The sequence below is a fragment of the Lissotriton vulgaris genome, chromosome 4_1, assembly GCF_964263255.1.
Source record: "Lissotriton vulgaris chromosome 4_1, aLisVul1.2, whole genome shotgun sequence".
In the NCBI taxonomy this organism is placed as follows: Eukaryota; Metazoa; Chordata; class Amphibia; order Caudata; family Salamandridae; genus Lissotriton; species Lissotriton vulgaris.
The window spans coordinates 1,417,961,321-1,417,983,156 of NC_141691.1; the positions used below are offsets into that span (position 1 = coordinate 1,417,961,321).

The 21,836-nt window shown below is 43.6% G+C and overlaps 1 protein-coding gene across 3 annotated transcripts in view; it reads right to left on the reverse strand.

Moving 5' to 3' along the window:
- Positions 1-21,836, reverse strand: part of SS18 (SS18 subunit of BAF chromatin remodeling complex) — a 359,812-nt gene that overhangs the window by 254,315 nt on the left and 83,661 nt on the right. For all 3 annotated transcript variants that reach the window (XM_086965659.1, XM_086965658.1, XM_086965657.1), the window contains exon 3: positions 17,657-17,741. In XM_086965659.1, coding sequence (XP_086821785.1) covers positions 17,657-17,741 — 85 coding nt within the window. The remainder of the gene's footprint in view (positions 1-17,656; positions 17,742-21,836) is intronic.

A 21,836-nucleotide genomic window follows, 5' to 3' on the forward strand; every position in this document is an offset into this window, starting at 1 on the left:
GGAGGTTTGGAAGACGCATTATGTTTGCCGCCTCCAAGGCGGTTATCTATATTAAGAGGAGTAATGAAGCATGCAAAAGACGAATGAGAAATATTTACTTAGCACCTGCATATAAATTCTTACATTTTCATAAGCAAAAAGTTAACTAAAACTGAAAGCATGTAATATCTCCAATGTAATAGTGAGGACCTACCATTGTCTTTGTTAGTGCAGAACAGTGTCCAGGGGCGTGGCTAATTGTGGTGCAGCAGGCGCAGTGGCACCGAGTTCCAGTATAAAAAAGGGGCCCATTGCGCCACAATTATTGGTGACTTTAGTAGCCAACACGTTTATTCGAGCGGTCCACTTTGCATGCTCCCACTAGGGTTCATGGAATCCTTGGTACGCCACTGGCCCTGGCAACAATACCTTAACAACGGTTAGAGTAACCGAGCACTGCAATGGCTGCCAACTACCCTAAACTGCACGCAGGTAGTAATGGTGGCCGAACATTCAAAAGCGCCACATAAATAGAACAATGTATGAGGGTCTGGTTAAGAGCGGCATTGAGATGCAGCCACGGAAACGAAGACGTTCTCTCATGCTGTGCTCTTCCCTCAGCGCTGCTGCTTTCAGAGCACGTGATGGTTCCCATAAAGGACTCGTGATTAAACACGACAGACGAGGTCCTCAGCTTGTGCCAAACAGTTTAGATGCAGAAGACCGACTGGTAGAAAAAGCTGAGATTCGCGTGTGCCGCGAAAACGGCGCTTTTGTTAGCTATAATTGCGTATGTGGAGGAAAACTGTTGGAACGTGCGCCCCTACGACACAAAAGTCAAGAAAAAAGAATGTCTTTTGTTTACTCTTTCAAAGATTCTTTTTAAGCCTACATTATAGTTATTAACAGACTGGGTGGGCTTTGTGCGACAGGGGTGACGCAGGAGAATACTTGCCTGTCCGCGTGTGTGTGTGTTGGAGAGGGAGGGGGGCGTGCACTGCAAGTAAAGGCGTCGCTTCACAGACTCATCATCATGCGATTGCCTGATATAATCTAGGGCTGCACAGCTGCAATAATCAATCCACGGAGAAATGAATGAATATTGCTAGCAGACTGTCATGCTGGGGGCCAAGCGACGGTAAAGCCTCCTCACACCCCGTCTCCCTTACCACAGCGAACTCGCGCTGAATGTTGTATTGTAATTATATTTATATAGCGCTTACTACCCCTGACGAGGCGTCAAAGCGCTTTTTTTCGGCGAGTAGCACACTACTCCGGGACCCATAGAGGATTAGTGATGAATTAGTATAGTGAAACATGCAGGTACATTTTAAGTGGTGGATAGGTTAGTCAGTTATTTGGATTTGGAATGATAGCAGAAGGCTAGAGGAGGAAACAAGCATTTGCAATGCAATAGGTCTTACATTAGGAAAGTTTGAGCTATTGGTCTTGTAAATGACAATTCTTTTATTTATGTGTTGGTTTTGAAAATAGCTAAATTAATAGCTTTGTTATTTACAATGCCAATAGTTATAACTTTCGCAAATGTGACACCTATAACCTGGGGTTGCGCTGAGTGATGCTGTGGTGGTGCTGAGTGGTGCTGTGGTGGTGCTGAGTGGTGCAGTGGTGGTGCTGAGTGGTGCAGTGGTGGTGCTGAGTGGTGCAGTGGTGGTGCTGTGGTGGTGCTGTGGTGGTGCAGTGGTGGTGCTGAGTGGTGCAGTGGTGGTGCTGTGGTGGTGCTGAGTGGTGCAGTGGTGGTGCTGAGTGATAATGTGGTGGTGCTGAGTGATAATGTGGTGGTGCTGTGGTGGTGCTGCTGAGTGGTGCTGAGTGATAATGTGGTGGCGCTGAGTGGTGCTGAGTGATGCTGGGGTGGCGCTGAGTGATGCTGGGGTGGCGCTGAGTGATGCTGGGGTGGCGCTGAGTGGTGCTGGAGTGGCGCTGAGTGGTGCTGGAGTGGCGCTGAGTGATGCTGGGGTAGCGCTGAGTGGTGCTGTGGTGGCGCCGAGGTACTGAGTGATGCTTTGGTGGTGCTGAGTGATGCTGGGGTGGTGCTGAGTGGTGCTGTGGTGGTGCTGAGTGGTGATGTGGTGGTGCTGAGTGGTGATGCTGAGTGGTGATGTGGTGGTGCTGAGTGATAATGTGGTGGTGCTGAGTGATAATGTGGTGGTGCTGAGTGATAATGTGGTGGTGCTGAGTGATAATGTGGTGGTGCTGAGTGATAATGTGGTGTTGCTGAAAAAATACGTCCAGCACCCGAGCTTAATGTCGTGTCTGCCGTCTTTAGTTATTTCAAAAATATTCGCTATTAAAATGGGATCATAGGAGGTGCAGTTCCAATGTTTATAAACATAAAACAATATCCTGTGTTGGACAACTGTAGGGTTTGCAGCGTGGTGCCAGAGGACAGAAATAATTACCCACAGTCAAAGTAGAACAGATGAACAGTTGGCAAAGGTCCATCAGAGCTCACATAACTGTAGAATGACTCTATGCTCCCAGTGCCACCAAGGAATGAGTTGTTAAGACCAGCAAGTGAGAAAGGGTTTCGCAGGCTTTACTACACGGGGAGGCTGCACCACACCAGCATGAAATGAACAGGGAAAACATTTTCCAGAACAGTAAAAAACACGTTTTGGACACATTATTTTAGCTCAGTGGAAAAACAACTTACATATGATACTGTATGCAGTGCAAGATAATAGGAGCGAGCGTTTGTGTCACACAACATTTTAACAGTAGAGTCAAAATTAAGTCTAAAAGTGTATAACAATCCCAAATAGAAAACAACCTGGTCAAACTCGCTTCCTACATATGTACAGGTCGGTCCATATTAGCTTACATGGAGTACCACCAACATACACCAACCACGTGTGGCAGAGAATGAAGGCGAGAATGTGGTAGCATAACATGCTCTTGGCATTGCTGTGGGGAGGGGGAGGGGAAATGCGAGACACGGCCTCAGACAGGATGTGGCATAACGGCTAGAGCGGTCGCTTTTGAAGCTGGGGAACAGACTGAGTCTCGGCGGGAGGGTCAAGATCCTGTGAATCTGGGCAAATCACTTAATCTCTCCATGCATAAAAAAAACGAATCTATGTGTGTGCACTGCAACTGGCTCATCATGTAAAGCGCTCAGATTCCATCAAGCCGAGTTTGAGTTATATAAACCCCTTCGCTGCTCATGACGAGCTCAGCTCGTCATGCAGTACACTGGTCGTGTGCTTATGACGAGCTGAGCTCGTCATGAAACAATGGTATTCATATAAGCTCAGCACCCAGCGGGAATTGCCTTAGCAGTCAAGGTGTTAAAGTGAAGAAAAAACACAGGAGACTGAGTTCAAACACATGCACTTGTATTGAGTGTGGGGGCAAAAGGACGGCCGTATGTGCTAGCATAACATGCTCTTGGCATTGCTGTGGGGAGGGGGAGGGGAAATGTGAGACACGGCCGCCAAGACAGGGTGTGGCATAACGGCTAGAGCGGTCGCTTTTGAAGCTGGGGAACAGAGTTGGAGTCTCGGCGGGAGGGTCAAGATCCTGTGAATCTGGGCAAATCACAGAAAGGGCGCCAATTAGGTGACCATGGAGGAGGGATAATAGGGTCAGATTGCAGGGTAAAGGAGGGATGAGAAGAGTTGGGGGAGGGGTCCGTCCAGGACAATGAATGCAGAGAGATACGCATATGGGTGCGGGCAATGGAGGGACTTTTTGTTACCATTCCGAGATTTGTTTATGAATGCGTTTTGATATAGTGCAGACTTTACCAAGTGTCATGCCTCCAAAAGAAAGGGAACGGAAGTGAGATACAAAAGACTTGCCTGGGTGGGAACGGGTAATCAGTGGCAGGATGAAGCCTCGAGCCTGCTTAGAGGAGAAAAACAGATGGCCTGAGAAGCGTCTGTGAAACAGGGGGCGGGGAGCCGAACCCTTTGATGTAGCGCGGCCGTGAAATCAAGCAATTAGGGGGAGGAGAAAAGAAGCCAGCGCGCACTGCGCACGCTGGGGAAGCCTGTGGGAGGGAGGCTGATGGCTTTGAGGTGGGGAAATGCGCGTGCTTGTGGACACGTGATTTCACGTGAACTGTTGAAAATCCGCACCTAAAAAGGTTTGTATTTATATAACGCCTGTTACCCCTGATGCGCATCAGTGTGGCTTCGCAGGCCCCTGGTACTTTCTTACACAGAAGAGTTTCACGTTAGAATTAAATTATATAAGAGAAGGCACCGGCGGGTTGACATAAATCTCGTTTGTACTGATACATAGGCACAAGAAAATATGTTGACAAATTAAGCATGCGAATCGCCAAATAATTGTGATGTAGAACAGACATGTGTCTACAAGCTCAGAGCAGAATGGTACTTACCGGGCTGCCTTTTTACTCGGGATAGTCTTATCTATCCCCACATTCTTCTTCCTCGTCATGTCATTACTTTGAAGGTGAAGTCTCCTCAGACATTAGAAATAACAGGAAGTAAAACCAAACCTGCGACCGCACCGCATAAGTAGAAGGAAAAGCCTACCCATGACACTTAGTGATATTTGCTAGTTTATCATAACTGAGGCAAGGATAGCAAGTAGGGATCACTGCCGGGCTTGGTTCTCCAACGATCAGGTTCCTCCTATGCCAAGCAAGCGGAAAGTGGTGGTGATGGAAGTTTATTACTCCCGTTCTCTTTAAAAACACGAATTAAAGCTAAAGCCTTTTGCCACTGGCTGATGTGAGTAAAGCCTATTAGTAAGTGGCAGGACGAGATGTATGGTATTTTTCATTTGCATAAAAAAGTCAGGTCCGTTATTTTAGTAGAAGCTTACCAACGCATTAAAGACCAGTACCCTGGAGGAGAAGCCCCCCCGCCCCCACCATGCATGATAAATAAGGCCTGGGCAGCCCGAAAAATAAAAGTGGCCCACATTCGCAGATCGCATATAAACTGTTGGGTTACGATCATGGGCTAAGTGTTGGCAAACGAGCGGTAATTAAAGTGTTATAAGGCTTGTAGGAGGAGTACTCAAATTGGAAATTAACGTTCCAGAGGAAAAAATATACGTTGAAAGCTCAGAATTACGAAAAGTACTAGGAACTCATGTTTAGCTGCTTTTCCTATCTATAAGTTTGCTGTGGATGTTTAGTCTGCTGAAAAACAGTAAATTGGCACTAAACTAGATTGCCTTTTAGATATTTATTTTTTACGGTACGAGAGACTGGTGTGAAAGGTGCGTATGTTTTATTTCCATGCAAACGTCATGTGTAACTTCCCGAAAAATAGAAATGATGCTAGTTTGTAAATGCAATTTTCTTTTTTGATTTTATATAGTGTCACTGTCCCTCAATACATGCATGTTTTATATAGCACGAAAGTGGCCCTGAGGCATTGGAGAGCTTTACATGAGCACCAGATAACATTACAGACAGTCAGGCAAATTTTTTTTAGATCGTGTAGATTAGTGATTAGCCCAGAATCACAGGATGTTGAGGTTACACTGGGACTCAAATCCGTTTTTAAGGCTGGCAAAGGAGAGCAGCATAGTCTAATTTGCAGGGAAATGCATGTTCCAAACATGGGAGGGAGACAAAAATAACTTAAGTGTCCCCTTGCCTCACCACCACCCCCACCTCCCGCTCTAGACCTCTCTCATTCTCCAGTCTCCTGCAAATCAAGTGCTAATGGCTTCCACTCAGCAGCTTCTTGTGGCCACTGTCACACCTGAAGGAAGCCAGAGAGCAGACACACCCGAAGCTGTGCCAGCCGGAGCATCCCATTGCCATTCTGCCTCACAGTGGGACAGCATGACCTTAATGGGCATGAGGTCAGACTCATTACATGTCTGCAAAGGCATTTGATGTTGTGCCCTTGCAGAGGAGACGGAGACTGTGAGGACCATCAAAAAAGTATCAACATCGGACCTCAACCACAGGCCCATCGGCCGGTGACCGATTGCCCGCCTTGCCAATCCGAAGCTGGCTGTCAGGGTGGAGACAGATTTCTGCTACGGGGAAACATGCCAAGAAGAGGCATTTTGTGGCGGGAAGTTCTTGATCTCTAGCTAAACAATTTAGTAGAGGGCAGAACACTATTTTTATACCAAAATCAGCAGGGCGGTATTGGAAACAACGGCTAATATGCAATCGCCAGCACATACACAAACTTTACAGAATATTTCTTGCTCTGTGTCCGAGGAAAATTAAATGGATGTTTGTGTCCTAGAACACAAGTTAACCCCTTCCACGCTCATGACGAGCTCAGCTCGTCATGAGGCACAGTGGAGCTGAGCTCGTCATGAACAATGGGGTTCGATGAGGATCAGCACAGGAGGGAAAAACCATTAGCAGCCAAGGTGTTAAAATATATAGACATGGAACTCTTACATGAAACCTTGCCAAGAATACAGCTGAACATGAAGTGTTCATCAGAATTCCCCTCAACAGAACATGTACTGAAACATTCAAGAACACCTTCTCTTGAACTTCTTACTCACCATCATGTTATGGATGTCATAGTGCTTGAATGAAAGGATATTGCTACATTTTGTGTTACTAGATTCAGGTCTCGGCTATAGTTACTGGAAAATATGGATACAAAGATTACGGAGTCAGTAGTTTTTAGTACAATGGCTCCTGGAAGTTTAAATCCATGTCTCCTACACTAGCCAGTAGCTAATCTCTGTAATGAAGACTGTTTAAAGCAGTTCACGATGAACTGAAGGAATAAAAGAGCATCACTCTCTTCAATAAGTATCTTTGTATGAAATTCAAATATATACCATACCAATCAGAAGATTATCCGTATATTCATTGTTGGGATTTCCAAAATCACTGCATGACGTCTTGTTTCCTTGGTCAACATGCATGTTCGGAGGAAATTCAAGGAAAGTCAACAATGCACACATATAATTCTTCAGCAGAAATTTGGAGGTTTTCCTTGAATTAAAATTTTAGGGCTGCGACTTGGTCACCTGTATGTAGCTTTGTTAAACACTACAGAATTGAGGGTGTTGGTTTTGGTGAAAGTTTCTATGGTCCCAATGTTCTAATTTCTGTAGTAGATATGCGATTTATCAGTAATTAAAGGTTTATGAGTTATCCATTAAACAGGAGCTATTTTACTTTTTTTGGTCTTCTGAAGGCCAGTCATGGTTTGTTATATCACAAAAGTAATGATTGATACGAGGGTAAAGGGTTAAAGCCCCACCTACTTTTATTGCAGATCTCTAAGCTAGGCTTCCAGGGCACAGCCCTTATGTGGTTCACATCTTTCCTCAGTGGTCGATCCCAGAGAGTACAGCTGATGGACCACATGTCTGATCCAGGCTAACTCTCGTGTGGGGTTCCACAAGGCTCAGCGTGGTCATCCCTCCTCTTCAACGCATACCTCCAGCCCCTGATTGCCGCATTGAATCTCATGGAGTGCCAGATCTACAACTATGCTGAGGATACCCAAATCAACAGATAGGCAGCTCCCCAGCCGCCCACTCAAGAATGCAAAATATTTTAAAATTCACTGTCAACTGGATGACGGCCAATTTCCTCAAAATCAATCCTGATAAAACTGAGGTATTGGCCATCACCACCGATTCCAATCCCTGGAGAAACCTCTTTTGGCCTCAGGAGTTGGGCACCAACCCGGAACCGGCCACAGCGGTAAAGAGCTTAGGCATCAAAGTCGATGCCAAACTCTCCATGACTCAGCAGGTGGCTGGAGTTGTGGGAACATGTGTCAGCCTGATGACAGCTGCGGAAGCTTTCCCCCTGCTCACATTTGCCAAACTCAGCCTGGCCATATCGGCCATGATAGTGTCACGACTTGATTACGGCAACGCCCTTTACATCTGCCTCCAGGAAAAGCCGTTGGCTAGATTACAGGTCATCATGAATGACGCTGCCAGACTAATCTTTAGACTGCCTAGGAGGGCCCACGCCACCCCTCTCCTACGTCAGCTGCACTGACTCCCAGTCAGGCAGAGAACTAAGTTCAAGGGCCTCTGTATTGTGCACAAAGCCATCTATGGCCAAGCCCCAACTTACATTAAAGATCGCTTAACCCTCTACACCTCTAACAGGGTGCTACGATCTTCAGAGGCTGGCCTACTGGCCTGTCCCCGCTTCAGCCTCCGCTCCAAGGGAGGAAGAGCCTTCTCTACCGCTATCCCTCCAGTCTGGAACAAAATGCAGGAGAACCTGTGCAAGGAGCGCGCCCTCCTCCCTTTCAGGAAGAAGTTAAAAACAGTCCTTTTTGCGGAAGTCTGGGACCTTCACTAATCAATAAGCATCCCCACCCTGGCTAGGGCATGCCAATTTACTTACCAGTAATTTTTATTATTAATTCTTCTAGTCTTAGTCATAGTCCTTACAACCCACCCATTCACCCTAAAATTTCTGGCCTCAGATATTTGGTATATGCAGGGAGCTTCATGGGTAGGCTTAGCCTTACATGCCCATCGCGTGGGCAGAGTCTTAGGTTTTACTTCCAATTCATTCTTGTGCCTGAGAGGAATTTACTTCAAAAGTAATATGAGGATTACAAATACGTAACCAGGGCATTATTCACTCTTCTTGCTGGTCCAGCTCACCTCAATTAGAATTTCAGATTTACACAAAGCAGCCCTAGGTTGTTTTTCCTTTATTAAGAACGACGATCTGTGGGCATAGCGCGCTGACATTAAGATGAAAGTAAAATGAGCTAATCAGCTCATTTCACTAGCATTTGTGCTAGGGGGCATACTTCAGCCTGTCAAGTACCAAATTCAATAGTAGGGGTATAGTTGGAAATTGAAGAATCGCCACTTTTCAGTGGGTTCTCTCCCTAGTGGGATTTTCTTTTTAGGGGGAGCACCTCACCAGCAATGGGCTAGTGCTGCCTCCTCCCCCAGGCACAAGTATTTCTGACCAACAGTGAACCTTTTGTGTTGCAAGCACTAGACCCAGCAACACAAATGGGATTCTGTTTTTATTGGGAAGAAAAGAGGGAACACAGAATAGTATAACATTTGTTATTAGCAATTTGATTTCTCTCAATTTATGGCTTGCAAATGTAAATCAGTGTGCAAGAAAGAATCCAGTTTACAAAATGTCATTCGAATCACATGATAGTTTGGGTAATCCAAAATTCCGTGCTGTTCAAAAAACCATAATTTCCAAAATCCCTATTTTAGGGGCATATTTAAAAAATGAATAGGCATCCTGAATACCCATATTTCATTAATTAGATTTTTTCAGGTGACTCATGCACGGTCAATTGACACAATTAAAAAAATATAAGATGCAGCTCAGTTGTTGCATCTCGGTTGTCTTGTGTTTTTGGTCAAGCAACAAACACTATATATCCCTGAGACCAGATGGGTTCAGCAGCCAAGTGGGTAACAGAGGACCACTTCCAGAGATTACTTTTCACTACAGCCTTCTCAAGGACCCATATCATTTGCTTTTTATCTAGAATAGTATGCGTTTGAATACCAGCATCTCTGTAGTAATCACTGAAAACATTTTCAGACCCAGTGCAAAGATACTGAGAAGCAACATGCACTTTAAACAAGCGACTTAATTGTCACAACTATCTACAAAAGAGTGCTCTTTTCAAGGCATGTGAAGGTAGGTAAAGATTACTCAACTTTAGAAGTAATACAGCAACTTTCTCAACAATATTTTAAAGTCTTTTCCTATACAGGAAGGGTGACCAAAGGCTAGTGACAAAAAATAATTTAGCTCAGCAATGGAGTACAAGGAACAGGAAGAAGGCATCCGGATCCGAGAGCAAAATCTCATTATTAAGGATGGATTGTAGGGTGAGGAAAATAGAATGAATGCAAATTCGTAGAGCCTTAATTAGGTGTCCTGGTGCTGTGATTCAGACTTGGATGGAGAAAAGAAAAAAATTGTCAAATTAACATGCCAGATTAAAGACCATGTTTTACAATGGCTTCCAGAAACGAATGTGGCTGGTGATGCAACAAAGATTGTAAGGTAATCAATTCCAAATTGATTAACTGGGAAAGGAGAAAAAGACCTCCCTCCTTGTCTAGGGAATTTCACAAAAGGGATTATCAGATTATTGTGAGCTGATCTGAAGAAGCGGGACGGAGGATATTTCTTGAAATGAGACTGAATCAAGATCAGGTCAGATGCAGCAAGAGCTCTCCAACATATACAAAGGCTTTTGAAATTCAATCTAGATACCACTGGGAACCAATGCAACTTAAAAAGGTCAAACCAAAATTATTTTAGGCTAGTCTAGCAGTCGCTGAATAATATGTAAACGGACAATGGAGTACTGTGGAACACCTAGATATAAAGAGTTGGCATATACCAACTGTTTAATTATCTTGCATAGATGGGTGGTAGGAATTCCCTTGGTACTCGATCCCAAGATCGGCTTGGTGGGCATCATGGAATCAGGGGGTGACTACAGACCAGTCCGTTTTTTGATCGCAACAGCATATATGATGGCCAACAGAAACCTTGCCATGCACTGGAGGGATACGCAAACCCCGTTTATAGAGGAGGGCCTGCAGCATGGGCTCTTGTGCGCCGCTGGAAAAGCTGGTGTACAAGGCGAGAGAGGTCCCCCAGAAATATGACCAAACATGTGGGCTCTGGTCTGGGGACATGGGGTAAATTGGTTGAGACAGGGAATGTTTTCAGATTTACAATGTTTACCTACTATGGACTGCTTTGACAAGAACAATCCTAATGCTCAGTCTACATTTCCAGAGGGTATGCGTACCATTGCAACATGGATGCAAAACAACTTTCTCCAGCTTAATGCGGGGAAAACAGAGATTATGCAGTTTGGCGAGGTAAGTATGTTTTAAAATAAAAAATACTTTTCACTTTAAAAAACCGACACTTCAGAGCAGTTCAATGTTACCCAATGAGCAAAACAATAGTGCGGTTAACCAGGTAAGTAAAGTACTTACAAATCTAGTCTTCGAACCCAAAAGACAGCGAAGGCCAGGGGTCAGGGTAGTACCACAACTGCACCACAAGCGACACTGGGGCAGCCAGGTGAATAGGTCAAAATCAGAGTTCATCTGAATGTTTTCCAATGGAGACAGGGGTGCCTGGAGCCACACTGCTAGCAGGTGAGTAGATCGGTTGCAGGGGCCAAGCCCTGGGGGAGGGGGGGGTGTTCTGGTAAGCACGGGGAAGGAGGTACCATAAAGCAGCACCACACATACACCAACAGCAGCACAGGGGCGGCTAGTCGCAGGGTGCAATTTCAACCTCGGGCACAAAATGCTTTTCAATGGGGATTCTTCTTTCGGCAAAGTGGCTGCAGGCATGTACCGGAGGTTGCAGGAGGAAGACAAACAACAGCAGACGTAAGCAGAGGGGTAGGAGGTCATGGGGGCACCATCTGTTCAGCTCACAAAGGCCAAGGGGCTTAGGTCGCAGAGGTGCCTTTACATTCTTACCGAAGCCGGTCGAGGTCAGAAAGGGAGGGACCTCTGGATTCACACTGCAGGCGCCATCAAGAATGTCAGGAGCGGTCAGCCAACGCTGGATATGAGGTCAGGAAAGCTGGGGAGACTTCACTGCACAGGTGAGCCACTCGGGCCGTGGGCATCAAGTGCACAGTGGGCAGGAGACACGGATCGTCCTGGATTCGGAGTCCTTGGGACTTGTTACTTTTTGGACAGGTCTGCTGTCCACAGGAGATTGGAGTCTTTTTTTAAGGCAGCAGTCCTCCCAGGGTTTTCAGAGGTCGCTGACTACAAGACATGTTGCAGGTTCGCAGAAGCTGGAGAAAGGCCAGAAGAGCTGGGGCCAAGGCAGTCGTTGACTTCAGTCTTCTCTGCAGTGTTTTCTACCTTCTCCTTAGGTAGTCACAGATCTAGTTTCCAGGTCTGAGGGAGCCACCTAAATACTCCATTTTGGTACGTTTTAGGGGAGTAGCAGGTAGGGCCAATGGCCACCTTACCTGGGGGCACTACACCCTCTATTATACCACCCACCTGTGGGAGGGGGCATAGACCTAGCCATCATTGAAGGGGGTCACCCCATTGTCAAGATAGTGGGGACTGAAAGAGGTGCTTCAACTTGTCTCCCCCCACCTTAAGGGTGGAGCTGGCAGACATGGGCACACCTCTTATTATACGTTTTCTCACCCAAAGTGGGGGTGTAAACCAGGGCTGCCATCTGCTGAAAGCAGTAGAGGCTGGGGGTAGCATTACAAAGGTGGCAGGCCTTTGAAGCTTCCCTCTTTGAGCACTGGTCAATCCCAGGGGAGGATGTGTGGCACATCTGCCAAGAATGGAAAAGAGAGCAGGCACTCTCTACCCAGGGGTCCAGAAATTTGTCTGTTGGTGGATGGCTGCCCACAGCCGATCAGAGAACATACCAGGGTTGGTAGGCTCTCAGGGGGCACCTCTGAGGGGTCCTGTGGGCACATAGTACAATAAATCCCACACCGGCATCAGTGGGGATTTATTGAAAGAAGTAGTTTGGTAACAAACACTCGTGTATTCAGTGAAGCCATCCTGGTGCTGTTGAACTAAAGTTGTCGAGTTTCCAGCCCTTGTACTCTGTATGGCTTCATTGGCACTTACAATATTAAAAAATGAACCCCACTATTGTAGGGGCATATCTGCTCCTGAAGGTATGCCCTCACCTGTGGTATAGTGCACCTGCCTTATGGCTGTGAGGCCTGCTAGAGGGGTGATAACCTATGCCTTCAGGCAGAGCTGATTGGGTGCGGTGTCAACTTAGTTGTTTTCTCCCTCAAAGGGGCATGCAAGCTGCAAGGGGCAAAGGAATGGTACAAGTGAGGTGGGGTCCCAGGGCACCCTTTCAGCTCCCAGGCCCTAGGTGCTCAGAGTACAGTTTACTAGGGACTTACAGAGGGGTGAAGTGCTGATTAAGGATTTCTTTTCAGGAAAGGAGCATTGGCACAGGAGACCTGGTTGGCAGGGACCTGTGCACTACATTTGAAACCACATCAAAACCAGGCAAAAATTGGGGGCCAACAATGCAAAAAAAAAGGCACTTTCGCACAACCCAGAAGAACCCCTCATCACCCCAAACATTACCCATTCCTGAACCCACAAACCATACAGTGGTCCTAAACTCCACCCAAGTTCAATGTAATTTTGGATTTTTCCTTAAAATTATATTTTTCTTAAGTGTTCGCTTTAATTTTCTATTTATTTGATTTCCTCACAATTGTCTTTCCTTAAAATTGATTTTCCATCCTCCGATGAGGGTTTTCAGTTTTTTTGCTTTCCTTTAGTTCGCATACATCAATTCACTGTAGCAGAGCTAATATCCAAAGGAGATTACAGCTGATGCTACTTAGTCTGTTCTCTGTAGAGCTATTACCCTATATGTAGAGAGGTAAGGTCTCTAGATCCACCAAATGAAAATGTAGCAAAGAAACAAGAGTTGGGGTGGTCAAGTCTACATGTATGACAAAACAGCAGCGGATGTTCTACTGTGATAAAGAATGAAAGAAATAAGCTAGGTCATCACAAAGAGATCGGAATCTCTATTTCAAGTACAACTAGATCTAAAAAAAAAAGATATATATATATAGAACACCCAAAAAGAAAAAAAAAAATTACGGTTGTGATTTGAGCACGCGAGACACAGGCATAAAAATGGTAAAGGTCTTGCTTTCCAAATCTTGATTTTGTCAGAGTTCACTGCTTTCAGACAGAACATTTTAGAAAAGTATGTGACGTTTTTTCCATTGTGTCTACAACTTGCTTAGTAGCTTTTTTAAGATTGCCAGTTTGGGAGTATAGGAAGCCATGTTTGTGCAAAATTTCAAAAGATTGCAATAGAGCAACTATTTTTTGGAACTGCATTATCCAAAAAGTTGGTTTTATTCATTGATATCTTTCGTGAAATTCAATTCATAGGTAAGATGACTACGTAGTTTGGACCCTGCCTTAGCCAAAGAAGCTGCAGTAGAAAGTAGAGACATTCCTAAAATTAAATAACTAAATCAGCAAGAAACAGTGGAACTATTGGAATAATCTGGTGCATCTCTTTTCGCTAGTCAAGTTTGGGGTATCAAGAGAACAATAGGGATTGTAAAGAGAAAGTATTAATCCATGTTTTCAGAAACTAATTTCCCAAGAGTTTTGTTCTTTTCCCTAAAAGGACGCACAGTTGGCATCTTAAAGCAAAGATTTATCTTTGGAAATGTTAAGATCCAATACCTCTTCTTCGTTTAGTTCCTATTTGCAGAAGAACTGTATGGCGACCAAGCTGGTATGCCTATGTGTTCTCTACACCCACAAGAAGAGTATCACACAACTATGTTGTTCTCCTGAGTTCAAACCAATCAATCCACTGCCAGTAAGCATAATTGAAGAATATGCAGGTATTGCATTTAGCTTGCCAATTTAGAGCAGGATTATTGTGACGTTTCAATATCAGATACACTGTTTATGTGTGTTAAAGATCAGCTTCAACTTGAGGATGTCAATGTGAAAACAAATATGTTTGGGACCATGTCAAAATTCCTCCACTACAGATGTAACACCATATTTCAGCTGTTGGAGACCAAATAGGATTGTGGGTTTTTCTTGTGGTTCTAATGTCAAGATATTTACAGCTATGTGCATCACATCTAGAGATATTTATAGGAAAAGGACACCCAATCACATAAGAACTCCGGGTTGTAGTTTGCCTGCAAACTGCACAAGTAGCTCTATGATCACCAGTTACAAACCTTGTAGGAATTTGGGTGGAAGGAAGGGAAAGCGTATGAAAGAACAGACAAAAAAGATGAGCCTGTATCCTGATCCCACCTGCAAAAGATCCTGCACAATTTGAAGTTATCACTGACGTTTTGCACTCCTATTTAACCCAAAGAAACAAGAAAAGGTTGGTACGAACACCTAAGAGATGCACAACCTTCCCCTGAACTGATGATGAAAAATAGCACTAGTGAAATAAGGCTCTTGGTTGCAGGCATATCATTATTCCCAGGTTAATTGAGCTGGTTCTGGGCTTCACACTCAAACACTAGAGTTGATAATGTACAATGCACTCAAACTGCCAAAGAGTCCTATATGTGTTGCCTCTGCAAGTGAGAAGTATTTACAATTTGATATCCTCTTCCCTGTTTGCAGACTTCCATTAGAAAAAATGAAAGGATTGCCCTGCATCAAGATAACCTACTCTTTGCTGATGGAAGTAAATGCCATTTTATGTGAGGAAATCCTCTGTTTGATAGTGGGACAAAGGCTTAGCTGAGGAGAGCTCAGAGCCTTCAGTGCTGGCCTTTTCCAAATACGGTGGTCCAGGGAGCAAAAACTGAATCACAGGTGCAGGGAACAAGCTCCTTCAGGAAAAAAGAAAGGGATACACAGCGATTTTATTAATTGATATTTCTACCCAGAAATACTGGCCTGTATAATGAGAAGAATGGTTGATGTTCAGTTCAAAAACTTTTATTCGATTAACACTTGGATAATCATGAAAAGTACATCATACAATTTAAATACAGTTGCATAAAAGCACATTATTACATTACAAAATGGCTTTTAAAAAGACTTTACATAAAATCTATATACAAGTTGAATGGTTGATGAAATTCACACTATGAGGTGAAGTGAGTTTCAGTGGTTATCATTCTGTAATAACTGAGTGTCCCAAAGTATTCACATGTCTGATTCTCAACAGAGGAGACCTAGGCCAGACATACAGAATAGGCTGGTCTGTTTTAGACGGTGTCCAGCTGTCTAAAACAACCTCAAAAGGTCTCCTTACAGTCCATTTACAGTGGGACTCAAAGATGCCTTCTAACACAAATCTAGTAATAGCTATGCCTTTCCCATTTGTGGCTTTCGATTCATGACAGAGTTAGAGCTGCAACCCCTTGCAATGAAACCAATGAGCACATGTGCGGCCTTCTGCTACTGAAACTTCATTATCAAATTGATGCGCCCAAGACTACTCTGGTTTCCAAGAAAATCACATAAGAGAAATATGAATTCATGACACAAGGCTCTTAAAGTGTCTGAATTATGAGATCCTCCAGGTTAGGCCGAGTCAGCACCTTAGAAAATAGGTCTTCATTTTTATTTTTATACTTCAACCGCCTTGGCAAGACATTTTAAGCACTTGAGGATTATGCAGCAGAGAGAATGGTGGGGATTATTTAATCACACCTCTTTATAAAGGAGTATGCAGAAACTCTAACCTTTGCATCAGTGTAGGAATGAAAGGAAGAAACTCCAACCAATAAGAAAATGAAATTAATTCCAATCATCCATATATCAAGATGGTGGTATGGCCCATGTGCACCAGACTCCTAATATACTTTTGTGGTGGGAAAAAGATTATCAAGCATTATTCTGCAAAAAAGGCGGCCATGAAATCGGAGCACAGTAAAAGAGATTGACCTCAAAGAGTTTTTGTACCTAAGTATCTTCTCAAGTACATTTGCGAATCAAAAGTAAAGTTGCAGTCCATAACGTTTTACCATAACATGCATGACAACATCAAATTTGAAAGATTTTTTTTTAGACTTTACATTTGGCTCTCCACAACAGTAGTTACGGTTAAAACATATCCAAGATCAAATCAAACAACGGCTACTTTTTAGAAATTGCTACCGTAAACAAGATATGCCAACATGTTAGATCGGGGACTGCCACTGGACTGTTCCCATGAGGCACAGGGTCAGACTGATTTGCATACGGCCATGTCTAACCTGGGGTGGCAGAGTGAGCTAAAGAATGATGAGGGATTAAACCCAGATCAGTTGAATGGGGCGAGTGCTTGCAATGTTTAACACTCCGTCCATCATCCCCTTTGGTTTTGCTTCCTGAAAAGGAGGGACACACCTCTTGCAGTCCAAGTTGTAGACCGTGTTTTCTACACAATGGCATTGAGGCAGTGCACAGAGGGATAAACATAGGAGTTAATTATAAATAGGAGTGCTTTTGTAAGAAAAAATGAAGTCGCTTCACCTTAATTTTTTGCAAATGTAACAAATAAACTAAATTTTAAATGGCAATCTATATGCAAAAAAAGAATAAAACATATTTTCCCTTGTTGGCATGGACTGTGAACTTTTATCAACATGGCCAAATCTAATTCCAAGAATCACGGTCTATGGAGTTCCCTCAGAGTTGGAAATAACGACACCAAAACTGTGAAGCATCCTCTAAATGTTTCCCTGGCAAAAAAGGTCTCCCAAAGCTGTAGAGTCAAGTCAAAGCCAAACGTCACAGGCAAGAATCATTCTAGAATTTCTTTTTTTTTTAAATCTAAAAAAGGTAGCATGAAACAAAAGCTCATTATTATTATTATAAGAACGGTGGCCATTCTTAATCCCGAGATCACAATAACTAAAGTGAGTCAATTGAATTCTGAAAAACATTGTGCTTTTCCTAACCATTTGCTCAATAAAAACTGTTCACAAATCCAATTTTCAGCGACAGACTCCCAAGTCTGGTATTTGGAAAAAGCCTCACAACTGAGTAATATTGGTACACAAATCAGGAAATAAGTGTGCTTAATTTGGGAAGGGTCTACCATGTTAACGCTACGTCCTTTCGAACATGCTTGAGAAGGCATGCCTATTTAGTGGTAGAACGATTGTCTTATGGCTAAGGAGGTGAAGAGATTACTTAAATAGAGCAACCACCAAATCTTTATCCTGGTTCTATATTCACAACTATTCCCCTTTGCTTTAAGATTAGATGTAAATATACTTACTGCAGGCAACAGAGGCTGCATATTTTGATTGGAGTCTGCTATCGTGGCTAGATAAACCAGATTAGTGTGCAACATCTGTTGATACCTGGTAAAGAAATAAAAAAACTTCAAAAAAGGAAGACAAGCCTGTCCTTACATTTCATCAGCTCCGCAATGCAAACCTAAAATGCAATAATTCTTACAGGAATGCAACAAACGTAATTTTTAAATTATTCCACCTTTCACTGTTTGAGCCGTGGGGCGATCTTTGCACATCAAGCAGATTCAACCCTACTGCCAGAAAATCCAAGGGTGCTTTGTTTTTTGTGTGTGTGTGGTTTTTTTTTTTTAACCAGAGTTGCTAATTTTTGATTCACAACCGTGCATTTCAAAGGTGTTTGATTACGGAAAATTAATCTGAACACAAAAAGGCAGGCTACTTACAGGTCAGACTTATAAATCACAGCAAAAAAGTGTCCAACATTTTTTATTTTGGAGTACAATAGAGTTACTTTTGCACTTTGTCCTCATTCTAGCCCATAGTTAAGTGAAAAAGAACTGCTTGCCTCATGATGCTCTCAGTAAAGAAATAATATAGTGAATAAAATGTTAGTGGGAACAGATATAGCCTGAGGCAAAAAATAAATGCAATGCAGCTTCTCTGTATATTCTCGACTCTTCGAAGTGTCTTGTGGAACAAAGTTTTGTCTAAACAGGAATACTTCCAGGGTCATGCTCATTAACTTTCCAACCTCTTTGGATCAGGTAAACAGTTGCATGTAGTAAAGATGGTTAGGAGCTGTGAAACTGTTTAGAGCACAAATAGGTAAAATCAGAAAGGTAGTCTAGTTTCGTGGATGATAGCACCCATTGCTTGCTGGGGCCAGTCCTCAATTTTGCTGGAAAAACTCATATTAGTCACTGAGCCCCAGCTGGAATCTAGGACGTCTATGCATTCACACACCACAAGCCACAGACCAAGGCTTAATATCAATGCTCTAGTCATGAGAAAATTAAACGATTCTTTCTAGGAACCATTTAGCACACCTTCAACCTTGACACCAGCCCATTGCGCAACCTGGCAAGTAGGGTATGAGCTAAAAACTGAGCAATCTGCAAACCTTCCCATAGTATCTCAATGAAACGCTCTCATGCTAATCCCCTTCTAGAATCTACTGCTCCACCATCCAAAATGTACTTGCCATTTTAAAACCCCTTGGGCCCAATTGAGATTCCAGTCTTTCACCTTCCCATGGTACCATCATTGGAATTTGCACCAAGAACAATAACCTACAATCATGGGGCGGTTCATTTGTGAGATTTATCACAAACATCTGGAAATTCACAAATATGCATTTCCCTCACAGGTGCCCTAAAGCCTTTACTCTTGTGGCTATACGAAATGAAGTCAGCCCCTTCTCACATATAGCCATAATTGTCACTCTATTGCTCCTATGAGGTGAAAAAAACAGGACATGTTATTTTCCCCCTTCACAGGCACAGAAGGCAGGCAACTCTTTATTTTCCAAGGAAGAGCTAAGCAAAGGCTTATCTAGTCTCTACATTCCCTTATTCTCCCTATGGAATAAAGAAAAGTTATGCACTGCCTCCGGGGTGTTGCCCTTTACTGCATGATATACATTTAAAACTATTTTTAAAGCAGCTCCAGACAAACTCTGACCATGTGATTTGTAAACAAAAATACGTTTACCAGCCTTCTCAAATCACAAAAGTCGAGGCAGTTGTGCGGATGAAAATTCAACCAAGGCCAGGGAAAAGTTCACATTCTCATCCACCTGCATATGGACGATGAGAAAACTTGCATCAGAGGATCTGCGTCGCTTTTTTTGCTGTGTGTGTCTTAAAGACGCCACGTGGCTACAGAACTAGAACTGTTAAGTTAAAGTATGAGCACCCACAGATGGTTTCTTTCCATGCAGTATTCAGAAGAAATTAATTGGGAATAGGAATAGAGCATTAACCTCACTTCAGAAAAAAACAGAGTGATTGATCAGGTTTTAACAGGACTAGAAGAGTCCTACTCAGCCTGAGTTGGAACATCTCTACCAGTCTGGTAACCAGATCTTATTGTCCCTCAAATCTAATCCTTTTATGCCACTAGTACTTTCGGCCCTCACATTTAAAATTATTGAAAAGAAGCAGAACAAACTTGTTTTTAATACAAAATAATTTTTATGGAGAAAAACTCCTTAAAACAATCATTCAGCTTGTTTGTAATGCATATACCTGCAATCCTAGTTCTCTTCCACTGGTATCCTCAAAGTCATAAGCATTGAATATTCCCCCATGTGCAGGGACCCCGGGAATAATAAAAAATATATATGAAAAACAATGCAATAATAAATAACTGCTTTGGTAAACACACAATGAATGTATAGACCACAGGAGGGCAATTAGCACTTGAACTCTTTTTAATGAGTAAAACTCATAAAATTGCGAAAGAGCCGGCATTGTTAGCCTACAGGCTGCATTGTAAAGCAATAGCATAGAAAATGAAAGCAATTGCAAAAAACACTGGCACAGTGCCTTTAGGGCAGCCAGACCCCTGGCTTTCCATCATATCTTAGGGCTGACCGTTAGGTCAGTTGTTTTTGCAGAGTCCTGAAGGTCAGGGCACAAAGATATAGCTCAACATTTAACAGTCTCATTTGCCAGGGGGCGGGTGGTTTGCCTATGACTTTGATGAGGATACCCCTGGAAGAGAACTAGGATTACAGGTAAGTAACTTATTCTTCTCTTCGAGGGGATCCTCATCAATAGTCATAAGCACTGAATAGACTAGCGAGCCCATCTTCCGCCTGCGGGCAAATGAGAAGGAATGAACCAACAAAAACACCATAAGTTAACAGTGTTGAAACAAATTCCTCAAGGAGGCCTGGCCTACTTGGGTGTCTTCTTTGGTATCTGAATCAAGACAATACTGCCTTGTAAATGTATGTATAGATCTCCAAGTAGCTGCTTTACAGATATCGGAAATTGGTACATTATGAAGGAAAGCAGTCGTAGACGCTTTTCCTCTCGTGGAATGAGCCTTGGGTGTAGACCAGAGTGGCTTTTGTACTAACTGATAAGCCAATTTGATACATGAAACTATACACCTTGAGATGGACCGCTTAGAGGCTGGATAACCTGTTCTGATTGAGCCATAATTAATGAATAGCTGATCAGATTTTCTAATTGAGTTAGACCTGTCCAGGTCAAATTTCAAAACCCTTTTAAGGTCTATTGAGTGCAGAGACCTCTCAGGTGGAGTAGAGGGATTGGGAAAGAAGGTCGATAGAGAAAAAGTTTGGTTGACATGGAAATCTGATACCACCTTTGGAAGGAAGGCGGGATGTGCTCTTAATACAACTCTATTAAGATGAAACACTGTATACGGCTCTTTTGAGCAGAGAGTCTGAATCTCGCTCACCCTGCGTGCTGGGGTAATCGCCACTAACAAAGCTACCTTCCATGTAAGGTGTTGTAGGGTTGCTTTGTGGATAGGCTCAAATGGAGGACCCATCAGTTTAGAAAGAACCAAATTCAGCTTCCAAGGGGGCGAAGGAGGCCGAACAGGAGGGTAGACCTTCTTTAGACCTTGTAAGAAGTCCTTTACTACCTGTAGTTGAAAAAAGGAAGACTGAGAATGGGAGCGCCTATATGCCGTAATGGCAGCAAGGTATACCTTCATGGAAATAACTTTAGGCCTTCCTTATCTAAATAAAGCAGGTATGGCAAAATCACTTCTTCCTGACCTTTAGTAGGATTACAATTATTTTGCACCCACCATGCTGTGGTAAGATGGCCACCGGACGAGAGCTCTTCCACTGATCTGCTGGGTTAGAGATCACCTATCATTTAATATCCCTGTACAACCCGACCATCCATCACTCTCCTTCGCCCCGCTGCCCTCCTACGCCATCATACAGCAATACATTGCAAGCTTGGTCCCCGCAGCACCGCACAGACCAGCATTTGTGGACCCCTCTTACCTCAACTAGGACTGTCAGAAAAGCTGGCCGTTTGTGGAGTCTGTCGGACACCTCGCTGCTGCTGACGAACGGAGCCCCAGCAGAGTGTTGCTCCCCGAATCCAGCTGGCATAGATTGAAGGCTGGGCTGCTGGGGGACTGACCGAGGATGTTCGCCTGGAACTGGTGACTTCGGTGAGTCCAGTCCCACCCCTCCCCACCGACCAC